This window comes from Zosterops lateralis (assembly GCF_965231275.1).
Source record: "Zosterops lateralis genome assembly, chromosome: 9".
In the NCBI taxonomy this organism is placed as follows: domain Eukaryota; kingdom Metazoa; phylum Chordata; class Aves; order Passeriformes; family Zosteropidae; genus Zosterops; species Zosterops lateralis.
The window spans coordinates 5,943,161-5,962,429 of record NC_139769.1 but is presented as its reverse complement, the minus strand read 5'-3'; the positions used below and the strand labels follow the sequence as shown (position 1 = coordinate 5,962,429).

The 19,269-nt window shown below is 43.9% G+C and overlaps 1 protein-coding gene across 1 annotated transcript in view; it reads left to right on the top strand.

The window, feature by feature from the left end:
* Positions 1-16,775, top strand: part of ZFYVE9 (zinc finger FYVE-type containing 9) — a 54,883-nt gene extending 38,108 nt beyond the window's left edge. The window contains exons 11-19 of the mRNA XM_083867581.1: positions 4,874-5,098; positions 7,482-7,564; positions 8,305-8,409; positions 11,172-11,322; positions 12,474-12,554; positions 13,906-14,068; positions 14,886-14,991; positions 15,905-16,081; positions 16,604-16,775. Of these exons, the coding sequence (XP_083723707.1) occupies positions 4,874-5,098; positions 7,482-7,564; positions 8,305-8,409; positions 11,172-11,322; positions 12,474-12,554; positions 13,906-14,068; positions 14,886-14,991; positions 15,905-16,081; positions 16,604-16,765 (1,253 nt within the window). The 3' untranslated portion in view covers positions 16,766-16,775. The remainder of the gene's footprint in view (positions 1-4,873; positions 5,099-7,481; positions 7,565-8,304; positions 8,410-11,171; positions 11,323-12,473; positions 12,555-13,905; positions 14,069-14,885; positions 14,992-15,904; positions 16,082-16,603) is intronic.
* The last annotated feature ends 2,494 nt before the right edge of the window (positions 16,776-19,269 follow it).

Below are 19,269 nucleotides of genomic sequence, written 5' to 3'. Positions count from 1 at the left end.
ATGGAAACAAGAATTATTTTTAACATTGTTGATTTTGCTTTGAATTGATTTTAGATTTCTTGGTCTTGTTTTTCAGCAGTAAAACACAGCATCCCTTTTTTTTTTGTTCAGTTAAAGCCCAATCCATAGCAAATTATTTCTTCATGAGTCACATGAATTTAGGAGTTTGAATTCTGTGCTCAAGCTTAGAAGCACAAAGTACATGTATGTACTCGTACCTCTTCCCAAATGTTTCTGCTTTCCTGAAGGGATAACTTGTTCTGGAGGCAGAGTCCTGCCCTCTGTGCTGGGTGTTGTTTGCAGGCTGGCTCTGGTAGGGTGGCAGCAGAGAGATTTTGGAGGAAAAATGGCATTTTTCACTACAGGCTGTATGTATGTGAGTTTTAAAAAACTAAAGTCAATTATGGCAAGTCTTTGTTGCTGCTCACTTTTTATCACTTTCCTTTTCCTCTGGCCCCCTCTGTCATCAAGCTCCCTGCTGTGTTGCTTTTTTTGTTTTGAAATTGGAAGCTAATGATTTCTGTTGTGGTTGTAGTAGTTGTACTGCTGTAGTAGTAATCCCATGATTATCCTTGTCTGTTGGCTATAAGCCTGGCAGTGAATGGGAAAATGAGAACTTCTGTCCGTCTGAATGGGTACTTTGAGGCAGTTGGATGTGTTAATGTAGTGCTGCCAGAGATGCCCTAGTGCATCAGCTCTGTGCTGGAAGACAATAAAAGCTACTGTTACTTTTGCAGTGGAAATGTAAATCTGGCAACTGCCTGAAATGCCTTTGTGGTCACCCTGGTTTTTGGGGATATTCCTTGTGAGGGTGGGTCTATCCCAGACCAAATTTGTGTTTTTTTTGTTTTTTTTTTTACCCAGTGTGGTTTTAATTAAATATGGTGGTAGTTAATAGTAGGTCTATAAAGAAGCCCATGTAGATGTTCTGAACAGAGAACAGGTTCACCAAGCAAGACACCCCTGCAGCTGGTCTGTGGAAAGGTGGAGACAAAATCAAACTTCATATGAGGTGTGTGAGTGATATTAGGAAGACTGCCACAGAGTAGCCCGAGAAAGTTTTGGATGCTGGCAGCTGCTGCTCTCACTGATAGTAAGTGAAGCATTATGGCCTTTGGCAATAGGAGTGAGTTCTTTCCAAATTACTTTCTGATGGGTTTCAGTAAAGGGATGCTGGGCATGGCCAGACCTTTGAATGTGGAGCTGATGTGGTTTTTCTCAGTGTTGGCATCTACCACAGATGTGTTGGGACATCATTCATGGTCTTGGCTCTTCTGTGGCTCTTTGTGGCTCTTGGAGTGATTTGGTTTATGTTCCTTTTCCGAAGGAAATGTGCTTGTTTGCTCTTGAAGGAAATCCATCTGGCGAGATTGTTCACAGGTAAATATTGCTTTGCATCTCCTGCTGCAGGACTGAGTGCTGGGGTTTTCAGGATGCCAGCAGAGTTTGGTACATGGCAGCTCCTGACTGTTCCAGACAGCAGTGGAATGAGGCTGGATGGATTTCCTCAAGCCACAAATAAATGCCTTGCCTGACTCTGGATGCCACTACCTTTTTTTGACCTGGCATTAACCAAAAGATAGGAAGCATACATTAAGAATTTAGCCTCACTGGTTTTTGGTAAAAGTACCTAACTGGCTTCACCACACAGTGAGGGGAATAAACAAATGCAGGAATCTTTTCTTTTTTTCCCATCTACCTTTCCTGGTATAGACTATTTTGAGGCCAGAAGGGATTGCCTAATCTAAGTGAAGTATGTAAAACACCATAGATAAAAGCACCTCTTTTTTTCTGGAGAACTTTGTAGAGATGCTTTAAGATTTAAAGTCAAGGATAACTCAGTATAATTGAGAAAAGAATAAGTACTGACCTGCCGCTGACCTGCTTTAGATGCATCATGCACACTTAAAGCACTTCCTAAATAATGTCAGTTGTCTGATGTCAGGTGCTGGAACTTAATATATGGAAAGGCACCTTTCTGCTCACTCTGAGATTGCCTCATTAGAAAGGAAGTTGTGATATGTTTTAAATTAAATTACATGCTTTTGCAAAGGATAGTTATTTTTGAAGGTTTTTCTGACGCCTACACTTTCTCTACAAGCCTCTGAAACAGTTCTGTGCTTAAAATGTGTAATGGTGCAGTGGGTTGGGTTTGACAATGTCAGGCTGGGAATAGCAACTTCTTGGTGGGGCCTTGGCTTGGAATCACCTTCAGAGACAGAGCAGGAAAGACTGACAACCCCTGGTCAGGGCAGTAATGTTTGAGGGACAAGCCTGAAGAGGCTTTTTGACTTGGTTGTGCTGACTGAAAAGGGCACTAAAGAAGTGTGTAGGAAAACACTTGCTTCTTCCCATGCTGTCCACATCCAGGCTCTTAAGCTGTTATAAATAATGAATTGCAGCACAGCTACCTAATCCCAGTAATTTGTCCTCTTGAAGTGGTGGCAGGCTCTTGGTGCTTGCACTGTGCAAGCTGCTTGTGTCAGAAGGAGTAATTTATGATGCTGTGGCTTATGGAAGGAAAGGGCTGAACAGCTGAGTTGCAGATTCCACTCTAAGGGTTTTTTCCACATTTCCGTTGGCTGAAAAATTCTTATTAAGGCATCCCAGGCGTGTGAGCCTTGCAGCTCCATCTCCTGAAACGGAAAAAATAAGTAGTCATCCCCTTCTGCTGCAGCACTTGGCACCAGTCTCAAGTGGAAATGTCTGGTTGCTTTGTCATTCCAGTGGGCAGTGCCACACGTCTCAGATCCATACAGGACTGTACAGCTGCACTTTGCCTGGCCTCTTGCACGCAGAAGAAAGGGGGCAGAAGTCAGGGCAGTTTGGCAGTTCATACACGTCATAGACTTGAAAGGTGAAAAGGATTACTGTGGTCATGTTGCTGGAACTGAGAACCTCACCAAGTAACTTCATTATCAGGCCTGTAGCTCTATTTGGGTAAGAACAGATGGGAAGGGGAAAAGGAAGTATAAATGAAGAAGAGGCGATTAGTGAGGGTAGGTGGGAACTGCAAAAGAAAAAGAGTGCCAGCAGCTATTTTAGTTAAGTGAAAATCTTTCTCATGAACACCGGTGGATACACTGGTTTGCACTCACTAGCAGGATGCCCACGTTGGTGCATTGGTGTTTCACTGAGCAGGCATTAGTGTCCCAGCACAGGTGACAGAGCTGCATTTGCACAGGGGCAGGAGCAGGGATTCTCAGCAGCTGACATTTGATGTGGCTCTGTTATTCATGGTAGCTACTTTTCATCAAGTATGCTCAGCTGAGAAGCTGTAGCTACTCTAAGAGTTCTGGAGTTTGATCTGGATGATCATGTCAGCTTTGGCCTGTGTGTAACTGTAAAATTACAGGTTGGCTTTGCAGGACAGTGGTAAGCTCTGAATGAGCCTCACCCTGCTCTCCTGGGCTGCCAAAGCTGTCACCTTCTGACAGGGAACCTAATAACTTACTTTGTGCAGCATTTGTGAGAACAGAAAAAAAAAAATCCACTAAGGAGCCCTGAAATTTGTAAAATAAGGAAACCCCTGAGCTTATTTGTTAGTTGGAGTATAAAAGGAGCCTTTTGCTTAGACACCTGCCAGTCACTATATGTAAAGCTGGAGGACCCAAGGTCATGTGAAGGACAATATTGATTGTGCCAAGGTGGTCTGGAGGGGTGCAAAGCAGCATGGCCACATCTCCAGAGGGAGGGCCGGGATAGCTGTATTATTAAAACTGGTATTACTAAGGAGGTCAAAGTATCATTTCTGTGACTCATATTTTTACTTAATTAAAACCTGGCATCTGTGTGTGTATCATGTGTGTAAAAGGAAGAAACTCTCCAGGTAGTGTCCAGTGGATGTGCAGATGGAGATGTGCACATCACTGCCTTGAGTTCAGATACAGGCACTCTGTTTATGAGTGGTGGAGAAAGAGCAGAAACTCCTACTTATCAGTCTCTGTCTGCAGGTGGGAAAGCCTGGGATTGCTCCAGAAGCCCAGGAGGTCTGCATGAGTACCCCAATCCCATACAATTCCTCATGAGTGGTGTGATCAAGCATGCACCACACTCTCTGAAATTGCCTTATTCTCTGAGAGCAAATCAGCACTGTTAATATTCACATCTTCCTATGGAGAATTGTGATCAGCTGTTCTGTACATTATTTGCATGCTATTGTTGTCATTTCATAAAAGGAATCACACCGTGGTCCTTTGCTTCAATGTTAAATGCTGTGTTGGATGCTGTAATAACCTAATCAACATTCAGATTCATTCAGCCATTTGAGTGTAAACATTTTTGAAAATTAGAAGCATCAAAGAGTAAAAATGTGAATAAAAATTAGTGATGTTTCTCCCCTGTGTCTCTCTCAGTTGCATTTTACATTAAGTGTACTAATGAAATAAAGAGTCTTTTGTGTAATTCTTGAAATGACCCAGATCTTCAATACATATCTGAGCAGGCACCCCAGTGGTTTGCCTAAATGGAAGGACAACCAAGGGACATTAACTGTTTGACCAGGTGCACATCCCTCCTTAAATTGTAGCTGAATTCAAAAGTTTATGTCAAACAACAGCAGCTTCTGCCGTGGAAGTCCCTTGAATATCTGTAGGGCACTGAAAAAAGGCTTTGTGTGGGTGTGTCTGTAGTGCCTCTCCTGTGATGTCCTGAGAGGGCAGTGAGGGCCTGGCACAGGTTGGGGCAGTTTTTGAAGGTAACCTGAGCACCCATGTGCAGCAAATCATTGTTTCAGGTATGGTTACACACATTACTGTTCCAGGAAGCAAAGTGAATTTAACGTGGATTTTTTTTTCCTCCCCCGAAAGACTCCTGACGTTCTTGATACAGCATCAATCCAGTGAAGTAATGAGCTCTTTTTTTTTCCCCATAGGTAACATTGTTGGCAACCTGGGACACTCCTTTTTCAGCCAGAGCTTCCTTGGAAGCAAAGAACACGGAGGGTTCTTGTACGTTGCAGCGACCTATCAGTCCCTGCAGGACCTGGTGCTCCCAACCCCACCGTACCTGTTTGGCATCCTCATCCAGAAGTGGGAGACTCCCTGGGCCAAGGTGTTCCCCATCAGGCTGATGCTGAGGCTCGGAGCTGAATACAGGCGTGAGTAGCAGGCGCTGCTGGAGTAACTTCTGCAGGGGAATGGGTGAATTCTGCTTCAGAGCTCACCCCCAGCCATGGATTGTTAACTGTCAGAGCCACTCAGGCTCAAACAGGAGGGAGAGCTGTGTGTCAGACCCACAGTGCAGCACTGAGGTGCTGATGGGACCTACAGACTTTTTATGACTCTGCTGGGTCATCAGGGAGGTTTTTATGGAGACAAATACAGTTCTGAGCATGTTTGTATCTATTTAGTGCCCTGACAGCTATGTGCAGAACAAGTTTGATTAGCTGGTGTAGTTAGTACAAGGGAGAGAGCCTTTGAGGTGTTAAACTCTTCCCATGATGAAATGAAAGACCATTTACTTTTAGGTTTTCAAAACCATATTCATTTTCCAGAGAGTAACAATATGTGTGCAGGGACAAGAAACTTGGCAGTTTGTTGCAAAAATTCTGCTGCAACTAATAATAAATAGGCTGGAGAGAATGTTTCATCTGAAGAAAATCTTAGCAGTTACCATGAAATTAGGATAAAGTTAAGATAAAGTAATTTTCAAAAGACATGTACCATTGTTGGAGTAAAGACATTACTGGCAGTTTGTCCACCATGAGGGGCCAAAAATTGTATGTCTTACTCATCTACAGTTTTGATTGGTACATCTCATTAATCTAAATTACTATGCGAATGGTCTGTTGTTAATTTTCCCCAGAACTCTTTCAGAGCATTTTAACAAAGTAAGTTTTATAATACGCTATACAGAGATTTGTCACTTTAGCTCTTAAAATTTTGAGGACACTGGGAATTTTCCACAAAATATGCGTGTTGCTGGAGGAGAAAAATAAAATCCTCAAAATTTGCCTTCTGAGGATGAGGACTGAAGGTTAAACTTGTCCAAAGAAACATTCATGTTAAAGGTTTGTAGGTTTTTGTGTGTATCTGCAGGCGTAGATAAATAGTGCATTTATTCCCATCAGTATTTAGAAAAACAAACAAAAATGCTCGTATTTTGGATGTGACATCTGTTTCTGAGCACAGAAAGAAGTGTTTTGATAGTGACAAACAAAAGTACCTGCTCTGCTATATTGGGAAGCCTTTGCATCATTCCTACAGCTGTTGTTTGGATTTAGGCCTATTCCCTGGAGCTGTGCCAGTTGTGACTGCAGGACACTGCCTCAGTTTCTCCCTGGAAGGTATTGCTTTTGTGGCCCAGGTTGCCTGGATTTTCCTCCATCCTCCTTGCTGGTGGGGCTGTCAGAACCCAGGCATTTGTGCAGTGCTGGCTGTGCAGATCAGATGCAGGAGGCCCTCGGGTTGCTGGGTGTGCAGAAAACATCTGCTGAGCAGTCACAGCTCAGCCCAACAGCTCAGGCTCAGGGAATTCGGTGCATCTGGGATGGAGCTGAGCTGCTGCTTGAAACCAGGGTGGCAGACACAGGGAATTCAGCCCTGGCTGGTGCCTCAGGGCACTGTGCACGGGTTGGTTGCCCTGTGGTGTGTGGTGCTTTCAGGTATTAAATCAGTGTGCAGAGGCTGGAGCTGATTTCCATCAGGAAATCCTCATGTTATTCACATGATGCTGAGCGCTCTGCAGTCCCTTCTGACCACACTGGGAACTGGGAGTGTGGCATTTGGGGAAATCAGGCTGTTTGCCTGAGGATAGCTTAGGAATCCTCCTTCAAACATGTGTTTAGGAAACCTTGGCATTATGTGCCAGTGCATGAGTCATGTTCCAAACATTGTGATGGCTTCTGCTGCAATATAACGTAATGCAGCCAGATCCCTGCCCTGCACTCAGAATTGCATCACAGATGTTTTACAGGTATGGATGTCAGCCAAGGAATGCAGATCTTTTACATCACTGACATACCATAAATGTCCTTTAAATTGTTTTTGATGTACCCCCGTGGAGTTTGCCACACTCTCATGAAATAATGAAAACAGGAAATAAAGTAATTTGGGTTATCACTTGAATGTCACGTGTCAGCCACAGAACTGAAAGACTGATGATGCTCTAGTGGAGAGCAGCAGGACGGTTGTACAAAAATAGAAGCCATTTCCAAGTAGTAGCTTGAAAAAAAACACTTAGAAAGGTCATCTTTGCCATCAGGGCCCAGGTCACTCAGCTCAGCCAAGCCCTGCAGTGTGGCACCTGTAAGCTTTCCACATAATTATTCCTGTTTCTAGCGTGGCGGGCAAGCAGCCATGACGTGTAAGGTCATTATAATGTTGAACCCTTCTGCCCTTTTGCTTTTTAAATTTCAGTCTTCCCAGTCTCTTCTTCAGCTGCTGCTTACCACATTCAACTGAGGAGATATTTAGGTCTGGTTTTGCAGAATCTGAGTATGTAAATTTCCATCTGACCAGTTCTTTTCTGTTCTATTCCAGTTTATCCATGTCCACTTTTCAGCGTCAGATTCCGTAAGCCTTTGTTTGGAGAGACCGGCCACACGATCATGAACCTCCTTGCAGTAAGTCTGAGATGGAATTTGTGGATTCCATTGGTGTGAGTGGATCTGTGTGGGGAGATGGGGGCTCCAGGTGCACACAGTAGCTGGAAGGTCCAGGAGATGCAAGAGGAAGTAGTGGGGATTTGGGAGAATTTCTCTGCTGTTACTGAGAGGGGCATTTAACTTTCAACAACACAGTGAATTGTAACAAGGTACCCTAATCAGTATCCCAAACCTGGCAGCTGGAGGATGTTTGGATCTTGAAATAAGTGCATTGTTTGCTCAGATTGCTTCCTCAGAAGTGCTGGGTCATCACAGTGTGCAGTCACAGCTCTCTGATTACACAGTGCTCTGACTGAAGGGACGTTATTATCTCTTCCTACTTTGCAAATATTTTCAATGTAGGAAATTCTCTTTGATGCATGACTTAATCTCACTGCTAACAAAACTAATAGCTCTATCTAGTAATGTAACAGAACACAGAGCAAATTTTCTTACATACAGTAATGATATTCAAGGTTGGAGAACATTAATTTTGATGTAAGAAAATGTGTGAAATGACTAACAGTCACAATGATATTTTTTCATTTGTGTACTGCAATTACATGGGTTACACACTGTGGTGTCTCTGTCCCTCCCTGCCTTCCAGTCAGATTACAATTATTTGAATGGGCTAAGCAGTAGTCACCAGGATAGTTATGAAACCTACAGTGTTAATGGTGATCATCATGCCTAACTTAAAATCTTGTTTTAATTATCAGGACTTCAGAAACTACCAGTACACACTGCCTGTGGTCCAAGGTTTAGTGGTTGATATGGAAGTCAGAAAAACCAGCATCAAAATACCTAGCAACAGATACAACGAGGTAATGCTTATAATACATACATTTGTGTACAGTGTCTGTGATTGGAGTACCTGGGATCTAGAGGAACTTTTATTCTATTCACTGCCACTAAGGAAAAAATGCCTCAAAAGCCAGTAGTAAATGTGTGATGCACACAGCTTTTGGAAGTGAATGAGCCTGGCTTCACAGGAAGAATGTAGTTCAATTTAACATTAACTAAACTCTTAAACTCTTCATATTTTTGAACTCTTTACATAAAGTATCATATGTTTGATTTGAGCAAGTAAGTTCACAAACTTAACACTCGAGGTAAACCAGGAAGAAAACATGCATTAACTTTTCTCATTTGTGTTGTGTGTTCCCACTCAAAGCATTTCATAGTATTTGTTGGATTGCTGATTATTTTATGTAAAAGTTCCCTCAACATGAAATTTTTATCCTTGATTTCTGGTGTGAGAAAATCAGTCAGCATCTGTAGGAGTTAGTACAGCTAACTAGAGAAAGCTGGGGGAGGAGGTATGTGAACAGTAATGAAAGGGAACAGTGGAGAAGGGGATTGATTTCGTGTTCTGTCTGAAGAGAAGGGGGTAACTTGGTAGTTTGAAACCTGTCAGAGCTGGAGCGAGAGCAAACCTTCTGAGCAGAGTGGTATTTGTAAAAATTCTTGTAAGAGCAGAGCAGAATGCAGCTTTATCTCAAGAGGGAATTTCCCTGCAAGAAGCATTTGAGTAAAATAAGTGAGGAAAAAAAAATCATTGTAAAAAAAGTGTTCTTTTATGAAGTTTGAAAAAGATGAAATTGATGAAGATAAAGTGTCTGTTAAAAGGTGTTTTAATTTTTGATGCAGTTGTGCCAGAACAGAAGAGGTCAGTGAGGTTTGAATGAATTCAGTCTGGAATGGCACAGACAGTGCAGCTCAGTGTCAGCTGGGCCTGGTGTTTGCAAGGCCTGAGTTCCACTTGTGCCAGACAGGGACTGAGCAGGATTGAGAGGGAATTCCTGTGTCAGGGACGTACCAAAACCTCTGTGTTGTGCTTGGGTTCTCTTCCTGGTGTGATGCAAGGATTCAACTTTTCAAATGGAAAATTGTTACTTATTTAACATTATTCATAGCTTATGATTCATTTGAAAAGTTGTATTAATAGGAATTTTTCACGAGTTTACTTTGAATTAGGATTCACAGAATATTCTGAATTGGAAGGGACCCACAAGGATCATCAAGTCCAACTCTTAATGGCCCATACAGGGATCAAACCCCTGACCTTGGTGTTACCATCACCCTCCTCTAGCCAACTGAGCCAGTCTCAAGATGAATTAAAGAATAAGACCTTTACTTTTATTTAATTAGAAAGGACTGTTACTCATATGTTTTCACTATCTAAAAAGTGAAAAATTAATTTGAAATCTCGTGTGTATTAATGGGGAGAATTCAGCCTATGATTAATATATAGTTTTTCTGTTGAGTACATACTTTTGTCTTCAAAATTATTTAAATTTTCTAAAGCTTAGAGGTCCCTAGTTGCCTGTTTAGTCCCTCAGCAAAGGTGAGTGTAATTTCTTAATCAGTTGCCTTCTAAGGAAGCACAGTTGCCACATCCAGTTGTTTCTTCTTGTGCTGAAGGCAACTGCTGGGCTCCACAAATGCGGCTGTTGTGGAGCTAAAATCCAGTTTCTGGAGCATGACACGATCAACTGGATAATGAAAGACACAGTTGTCTGATGCAAAATCTTAATTAAGTTTCCTCCCCAAACATTACACCTGTGCACATTTGTCAATAGTGAGCATCAGTTAATGTTCCTGACACTGTAATTAGGGTTTTACGTCGGACTGAGAGAGACAAATATGTTGTGTGTAGCCTGCATTGCTTATCAGCTCCAGGAAGCAGAGGTGGGAGTGTGAGTGCTGTTAGGAGATGTCAAATAATTCCACATTTTTCTGGGTTTTCACTGCGGGGAGATTTGTGTCATTTAATTTGACTTGTTTTATTTTAAGCAAACATGTCATTTTCGTGTTTGAAACAAATGCCACAGTTGGGTGACTCCTTCAGTTTTCTTTTGGATCAAAAATCACCGAGTCTTGAGCCCCCCATGAAGAGGAATAGTGGAGAAAAGAAAAGAAACTATATAATCTACCAAGGGTATTTAGTCAAGGCGTGTAACTTGGTGTGTGTTAGATAATAGTCAGCAGAACTGAATGGCAAATGTGTTACAGACTTTTTTGGATGCTTTCTGGAGGCCTCATTTGCCAAGAAAGAAAATATAGATTTTTTTTAAAAGCCTTAAATTGGGAACATTGATCCCAGTTTCACCAGCTGATGCAGGTGAAGCACAGAGACACTGAAATTTGGTGTCTGGTTGTGGCAGAACAGGATGAAATGGCCCCAGTCCGAGAGCCCATGTGGCACTGAACTGTGCAGGGGCATTCATGATTTGTGTAATTAACAACTGTAGGTGTGTAAACAAGCCAAGTATTTCCTCCCAGGGTTTGTCTCGTGGTTTCTTCCCGTGTATTTTTAAAACCAGGTAGAGATAACAGCTTTTGCAGCTTCTGTAGCTCAGCTATCCCTTATACCACTCAATTGCACAAAGGATGGCACTTTAAAGCATCCAGGCAGTAAAAGAACCTGAACCCTCTTCTCAAAAACAGTTTATGGTTCTGAGTGCTAAAAGCTGACATGGAATATGAGAAGTTGAGAAGCTTCTGATTAAGCTGCTCCAAGAACCACCTATTTATGGAAGTGCTTGATGAACTGGGTGGAAAAGCTAAAGCTTTGTGTTTGCAGATGATGAAAGCCATGAACAAATCCAATGAGCACGTGCTGGCAGGGGGAGCGTGTTTCAATGAGAAGGCAGACTCACATCTGGTGTGTGTGCAGAACGACGACGGCAACTACCAGACACAGGCCATCAGCATCCACAACCAGCCCAGGAAAGGTGAGGGGAGCCCTGGCTCTGCTGCTCTGCACGGCTGCTTGGCCCCTGTGTTGCTGCCCCAGCTCTGTGGGGCTTTGTGAATTGGCTGCAGCTGGATTTGGCTGGGTTTCACTCGGTTTTTGTTAGAGAAAATCAGTCTGACCACTGGCGTCCCTGACTGGGCAGCTTTGTGCTGGAACTGGATTAGGCAACATGTCTTCATTAATAATGAGAACTGGCTTTGGCATTGTTGGATGTGCAGGTGAGGTTGTGGTTGCCTGTGCTTGACCTACACTATGTGAAAGAAAGACTAGATTCAGTAGGACAAAGTTAAATAGGAATAACCAACCACAGCAGCATTGTAATGCATCTTCAAGAAACTTCTCATTTTCACCTTAATTAGACCATCTAATTTCCAGGGCATATTTTTGTTACAGTAGGCTGAAAGGCTGCAGCAGCTGTGTGCTGAGAATTTAAATGTTGTGGGTTTGGGGACATTTCTGGCAAAGACATTTTATACAATCTCCAAATGAGAAAAAAAACAGGCTGGATGTTGGATGAGTTGGATGTTTTGCAAGTATCACTGGTGACTCCAACAAATGTACTGGCATGGCATGTCACTCGGGACTGATGGTCTTGTCTGGCTTCTGTTAACTTCACCCATGGCACAAGAAGAGGGATTTCCAGCAGGAATTTCATGATGCTTAGTAGTCATTGAAGATAATTTCACTTTAAGGCAGGTGGCTTTGAGCTGTGGCCTTGCCAGTGGGTTGGTGTTACAGCGTGATAAACAGCTGTATAAACAGCTCCATAAACAGCTCACCTACAGTCTGCCACCTGTGTGGGAACATTTAGAACTTAATTGTGTACTTGGTTACCCAGAATTAGTAATTCTGAAACTCAGAGATGTGTAGGGCATGGAGAGGGAGAGTGATGAAGTACAAGCATTCATTAACTTAGACAAAAACTGTTGTCCAGTTTAGAAAATAACTGGGTGATTTCCTTTGCATATCCAAGCTTATGATGTGCAATACAGGCACCATAATTCCAAGCAGCATTTGTCCTGATTCAGGGTAATCACCTCTCTGGCTGACTGAGCTGATACCTGGTCTTGGGTAAGGCATTGCTTTGACGAAAGCCTCACTAAATCTCTCCTGTTGTTGTTGTTGCAGTGACTGGTGCCAGCTTCTTTGTGTTCAGTGGAGCTTTAAAATCCTCTTCAGGCTACCTTGCCAAATCCAGTATAGTGGAAGGTAAGAACTGAACTGCTTGCTTAAAACACACTTCTCTTTGCCCAGCTAAGCTCTGCAGCTAGCAGGGCTCTCTCTGCTCATATGCCTTGGGCCTTGGAGTTTTGCTGCTGTTTCAGCTTTATCCTACTCCTTAGCAAAAAAAAACACCCTGTTCCCTTTAGCAAGGAGAAATTTGTGCAGATGCTGCAAAACAAGGTCACAAGAAAATTAGGGTAAGATATGAAATACTTGGCTTGTGAGCCTGTGATCGATTCACTGGTTTGGGTTGAATGAGGAAATTGTGAGCCTAAGAAATACAGAGTATGTAATCCACCAATCAGCAGAGGAAACCCTGCTCAACTTCCTCTGCTACCAAATAGCTCTGCAGTGTGCAAGGGTATGAATGTGCATTGTTATGTGCTTGTATGTGCAGATGAGAACATGACAGGTTGAGAGAGTACTGAGCTGGTCCCTCTCAGATTTGCTTTGTTGTATCACAGGAGGAGCTGCCACTGGGGTACTCCAGCTGGAAGCTGTTAGTGCCTGTAGCTGAGCTGCACAGCTGTGCAGTCAGGTCCCTGCAGCTGTGACAGTGCAGGCAGCAGTGGTGTAGCAGTGCTCCTGCCCTCGGTGGTGAGGGATGCCAGGTGCCCATGTGAGCAGTCAGTTGGCAGAGCCCTGCAGTGAGCAGGAGCTCCTCGTGCTCTCAGGCTGGCAGCTCTGAGTGTGCAGCCATGGGTGGGACTGGCAGACAGCCACTGCCACCAGAGCAGCAGGTCACTGTGCCATTTCCTGTGTCTAATTGGTGGTTAGGGTAAGACAGAGGCACAGGGGGACTCAGTCTCTACATGAGGAAGTGTTTCACTCTTGTTATTTTTGCCATAACTGAGATTGACCCAAAGTGGTGCTGGGTTAATGGCTGGACTGGATGATCTTGGAGGTCTTTTCAGCTTTAGGTCTGTGAATCCAAATTCTGGATCTTTTGCCACTATAAGGCAAGCACTGACTTCTCAACCACTGTCACTGCTGCTTCCAGAGCCAGCAGAGGAGAGAGCTGAATGGAGTGGTGTCACCTGGGGTTTCTGAGGGTGGCCCAGAGCCAGGTTGTGAGGCAAACTCATAAGTGGGGACTTTGCTACAGCTCACTTCACCTGGGAGCTGCCCTTCTCTTACTGTTGTTTTCCCTCAGCAGCACTCAGCAGGTTTGCATTGTAGGAATGCAAGAGTTCAGAAATGGGCTTAATGGAGCACTGCTGCCCACGATGCTTAAAATGAACAATTAACATCTGTTGCAAACAGGGGAAGGATGTTTATTTTTTTTTCTACATAGGTTCTGTTTGGCATGGCTTATGAGGATTTCTTGGTTTCCTAGATGGAGTGATGGTCCAGATAACTGCTGAGAACATGGACTCTTTGAGACAGGCCTTGAGAGAGATGAAAGACTTCACCATCACCTGTGGCAAAGTAGATGCTGAAGACCCTCAGGAACATGTTCATATTCAGTGGGTAGAAGATGATAAAAACTTTAATAAGGGGTAAGTAGAGGAGCAATCACTTGATATTGGTGCCTGTTAAAATTTTAATTGATCTTGTAAGACACATGAGTCTTCAAATCAATAGGAATTAAAAGTCTGCACCTCTATTTTGAGTGATAAGATGCAATTAATTGTAATGAAAATGGAATTGAGATACCAGAGCTTCGGGGGATCAATTTAGAAAACTGGCAATGCTATGGATTTTTCTGGCATTGCCAATATCCAGTTACTGGAAACCACTAATCTGTCTCCAGCTCTCAGTGCTGAACCCTGCACACTGTGGTCACTTTCCTCTCTTGCTGCTTAGTTTGCATTAAGTAGAGCTGGACACAAAATTGCTGAACATCAACAGTTATCTTTGGACACTTGAAAGTTAAGCCAAAAGGAAGGTGGATTTGGCAGCTGAAGTATTTGTGGCAGTAAAGTGCTGTTGTGATGGATTCCGTATTTCAGGACTCAGCACCTAGAAAGAAGGGTATTTCTGTAGTTTCAGACTCTCCAGGTCAATCTTAGGTTCTGCAATCAAGTCCTGGGCTGTGTAAGTTGTGTTTCAGGTCTACACTGAGTTTACAAATGAGCACAAATCCTGCCTGTATGAAAAGCCTCATTACTGTCAGAACCTTACAGGACCTCAGCTCTGCTGCAAAGCTTTGTTGAAAACCTTCAGGAAGGTCCTTCCTGCACCTGCATTGTGCATGTGACCCCTTCCAGGGAGTGCCCTGTGATTCCAAGGCCATTCTCTTCTGCAGAGGGCTCTGTCCAGCTCAGGTCGTGTGCTGAATCAGAGCTCACCCTCCTCCCTCCCTCCCTTTTGCAGCGTTGTGAGCCCTATTGATGGCAAATCCATGGAATCCATAACCAGCGTGAAGATATTCCACGGCTCCGAGTACAAGGCCAACGGGAAGGTCATCCGGTGGACAGAGGTGGGTCTGTCAGCTCAGCACTGGGGCCAGGGCTGTGTCCTGCTGCTCCCCCAGTCACCACAGCAAAGCAGCACAAGTTTCCCCACAAGCCTGGTGCCCTTCCTGCCTGCACAGGGAGCTGCAGGGTGGCATTTTGTGGGATAAAACATCCTCCCACTGAGGCGGCCACAGCCCGCGCTGCACCGGTCACTGCTGCTCACACCAGAGTGTTCAGCATGGGGGGATCACAACAACACTTGCTGTGTCACACACAGGAACAGTTGGTTTCATCTGCCTTTGTGTTAAAAGCTGCCTTTCTACATGGAGACAAATCTTAATATAAGTTGTTTTTTAGAAATGTTATTTCGAGCCACTTTCTCCAAAATGCATGCTTGAAGTGCTGTGGCATAAATCCCTCAGAAACTGCTTGCATGGCTGATGGTGCCTGTGACTCTGCCAGTACACAAATGCTGATGTCACAATATTTCTTTAAGTGTTTCACTTTGCCTGCTGAGGAGGAATCAAGTTCCTTACTCTGCAGCTTGGCTCTCATGTGCCCTTTTTTCCCAGGTCACTTGAGCTCAGCAGAAACAAGTTCAGTGACAAAAATAGCAGAGAACTTTGGGATTGTATTAAAAGTGTAATTTTTCTGTTTAAAAGCAGATTTTTATTAAAACCATGTGCCAAACATAGTGAATTTCTATAGCAACGCTTTTGACTGGATCTGAGAGGTTTCAGAGGACTATTTAAATTTTAAATATTCCTTCTCAAGTTTTATTTTTTCCTCCCTAAGGTGACTTGTCTTCAGGGGTTTTTGCTGGGCTTCCCTGAACAGTTGCTTCTGAAGTCTTCATTTGTAGAAGTTTAAATTACATACAGCCTGAATTTTCTAGAAATGCCGAGTTTTATGTCCTGTGTTGACCCTTCCCTTCAGGTGTTTTTTCTGGAAAATGATGAGCAACACAGTGGTCTGAGTGACCCAGCTGATCACAGCAGACTGACTGAAAATGTGGCAAAAGCTTTCTGTCTGGCTCTGTGTCCTCACCTGAAACTGCTCAAAGAAGATGGGATGACTAAGCTGGGCCTGCGCGTGACACTGGACTCTGATCAAGTAAGTCTTTGATAGTTTGGGTTTAACTGGGGAGTTGCTCTCTTGTTCATTCCCCAGAATGGGAATACACCACTTTAACCAGGAGAATGCTGAAGGAGTACCAGTATCAGATGCTAATCAGGTGGTGGTGGCTACTGTTTGATGTTTTGAGACATCTCTTAGAGCCAATGCCCATCCTCAATTAATGTAGGCTCGATCCCCTTATGGCACGAGCAGCACCTGCTCTGTGCTCAGAGAAGACTCTTAACTGGCCTTTTTGCCAGCAGTTACTGCTGTATGAGGGTCCTGCTCATCCCAAGGAGCTGCTTGGAAAAAACAGGAGAAAAAAGAGGCTCCTTTTGCTCAGGCAGCCACTGGGACCACAAAGAAAGCACAAAGACAAGTGGAAAAGCAGCTTTAGTGCCTGCTTGATCCAGTTCGAGTTCCTGACTTCCCTGGGAGATGCCACAGCTCCTCCTCCCTTCCTGCCCCCTGACTCACAGCCTCGTGTCCTGTTCTTAAAACACTCTTTGTATTTTTTAGGTTGGTTATCAAGCTGGGAGCAATGGACAGCCACTGCCCTCTCAATACATGAATGACCTGGACAGTGCCTTAGTGCCAGTGATTCATGGAGGGGCCTGTCAGTTGAGTGAGGGGCCAGTCATAATGGAGCTCATCTTTTATATTCTGGAAAACATCTCATAAGAGGACTTCATTTTCTGTTCAGACCTGTTCCAGCAGCAGTTGTATCTGAATCATTTGCACTTTAAAACTGGAAAATTAAGCTTTTGTTAACACTATTGGGGAAGGGGGGGAGGGGGGCGGGACAGTTGTTCCATAATTCTAAATCTTCTATGCATTGTCAACAACCAGAGGATCAGGGCAGCTTCTATACTACAACATGGCTATGCTATCCTTGCAGCTAATCCACTTCTGTTACTGTTTAGAAAAATGCTCATGTTTAAAGACTTAGAGTCATGTACTCTCAATGCTCAAAGGGTGCGAAGATCACTGGGGCGTAAATAAAAAGTGAAATTCCAACCTTGTACTGTCTGTAGATGGACATGTAAGAAACAATCAAGACCTCCATTCTGACCTCATCCTAATGCCATTTGTGGTTATTCTGTAGACATTAAAAAGTAACGTTTACATTATTTTGACCAGATTATTGGTTGAAATACGTTTGGAGAAGCCCTTGAGAGATAGGGAACGAGTCCCTAGCCATAACCCTGTTTGTCTGTGCGTCCAGAGGAGCAGGACAGGCATCTCTGAAAGTTACTGAACTGCAGTTGTGTGTGTGTAATAGGCTAGTTTCCTTTTCTCCTCTATTTACCACAACAGTCCGTCACTTGGGCACGTTTCTGTGATCTCCTACAACAACTCTGCTACTCTGTACTTTGTTTACAAATCTGTCTGAAGCAGAGGAAAGATCAGCCCTAAAGTGCAGCTCCATCTTGTTCCTTGTCCCCAGTAGGTCCTGCTTTTTAGAGGCAAGTCCCACCCAGGGCAGCTCTGTCCCCTCCCTGCTGTTCGCTGTAGTGTAACGCCAGTGTCATGTAACCCAAGCCAGCTTGCACTTCTTATTGCAGCCCCATGTCCAAGCTTACCTGTGATACCAGTGTAGAGTGGCTGTTCCTGCATGTTCTGCTGAAAAAGGCTTTGTGGTCAGTTCTGAACACGTGCACTCGGCCCAGTGCTCTTGGTCTCACCTGAGAGGGCTTTGGTAAGGAAAGCAGCTGCTCGTGTCTGCCAGGGCATTAAGGAGCTGGAATTGAGCATCAGCCAGAGGAAATGTGGTTCCATGTTCTTACTGTCTCCATGGAAAGCTGCTAAACAGTGGCAAGAGCTGTAAGCAGGAGAAGGGGTTTGATTTGTTTAGCCAGTCATGCAAAGCAGCTCTTTGAATCCTTCCCAGGAAGAGGGGTGAAGGTTTCTCCTCTTATCTAGAAATAATCAATTTGGGAAGAGAGGTGCTAATTTATGGTGCACATTTGTGGTGTCAGACATTCCCTATTGCCGTCCATTCTAGGGGAAGCAGCCAGGATTTGGTTGGGCTGTGCTGTGACAGAGTAACACCAGTGGCCTTGCAAAGAGAAAAGGAAGTGCCAGGCCACTGTGAGACTGAGGCTCTGGTTTTTAAACAAATCAAAACTATTGGCTGGGAAAGGGAAAGGTGACTGACTGCACAGAGTGATACATTTTATAGCAAGGCAGCTCAGAGTCTGCACAGAGTGCACTTGGGAATAAATGGCTGCTGCTTTTCAAAAAACAAAACATGACAAATTCAATGTTCCAAATCACAGCTGGCAGCACCAGCCCTTGGAGAACACAGGCCAGGGAACCGGGGCCAACTCCACAAACAAAAGCTGGCCAGCAAGAGTGAGCACACTACCAAACTTTAAAGGGTGTCAGATCCAAGTGAAGCCTTACCTCTGGCATTTGGGAGAGGGTGGGTGACTTAACGCACCTCATTCAGTGGTTCCTGCTGGCCAAAGCAGGAGCTGTGACCCAGCCCCTACTCCTGCCTGTGCAGCCCAGCTGCACTGAGGCCACTTGATCCCCCTCTGCACCCTGGTCCTGCACACGGGGACACAGCTCGGCATGACACGTGTAGGCATGGTTCCACAGCTGGAAGAGCATTCCAGAAACCCAGTAATAATCTTCCTCCTAGAGCCTGCACTCCAGCTTTGCCACAGCAGCAGCAGCTTTCCAGTTACTTTAGTTGCATTCTTACGCTTAATGATGCAGTAAAAGAGGTGAAAAATGTTTATCTTTTCTTCCTTTGCCCCAGAAGTCTTTTAGGTTTGAATTCTGTTTGTGCAAAACACTATCGACTGGTGACTGACATGTCTGCTTCAACCATAGCCTTTGAAATGACCTTAATTACCATGTTGTTAAGAAATGAGTACTTGTTTAGAAAAAAATTGTACTTTTAAAATTCAGTTAGTTAACACTGCAAAAAACTGCATATTATATTTTTATTTTCAACATGTAGTTTTGTATATTAAATTTATTGAAATTAAAAACTAAACACTGTATTGTCTTCATCTGCTCAGGAAGACAGAGGCAGAGCTGCCTGACCTGTCTAGACTCTGTTCTGTCTCCCAACCTGCCCACCCCTGGCACAGGCACATCCTCCCCTTGGAGATCCCTGGTTTCTGTTAGCTCACAGAGATTTAAAAACACAAACAGATTTAGAACCCTTTCTT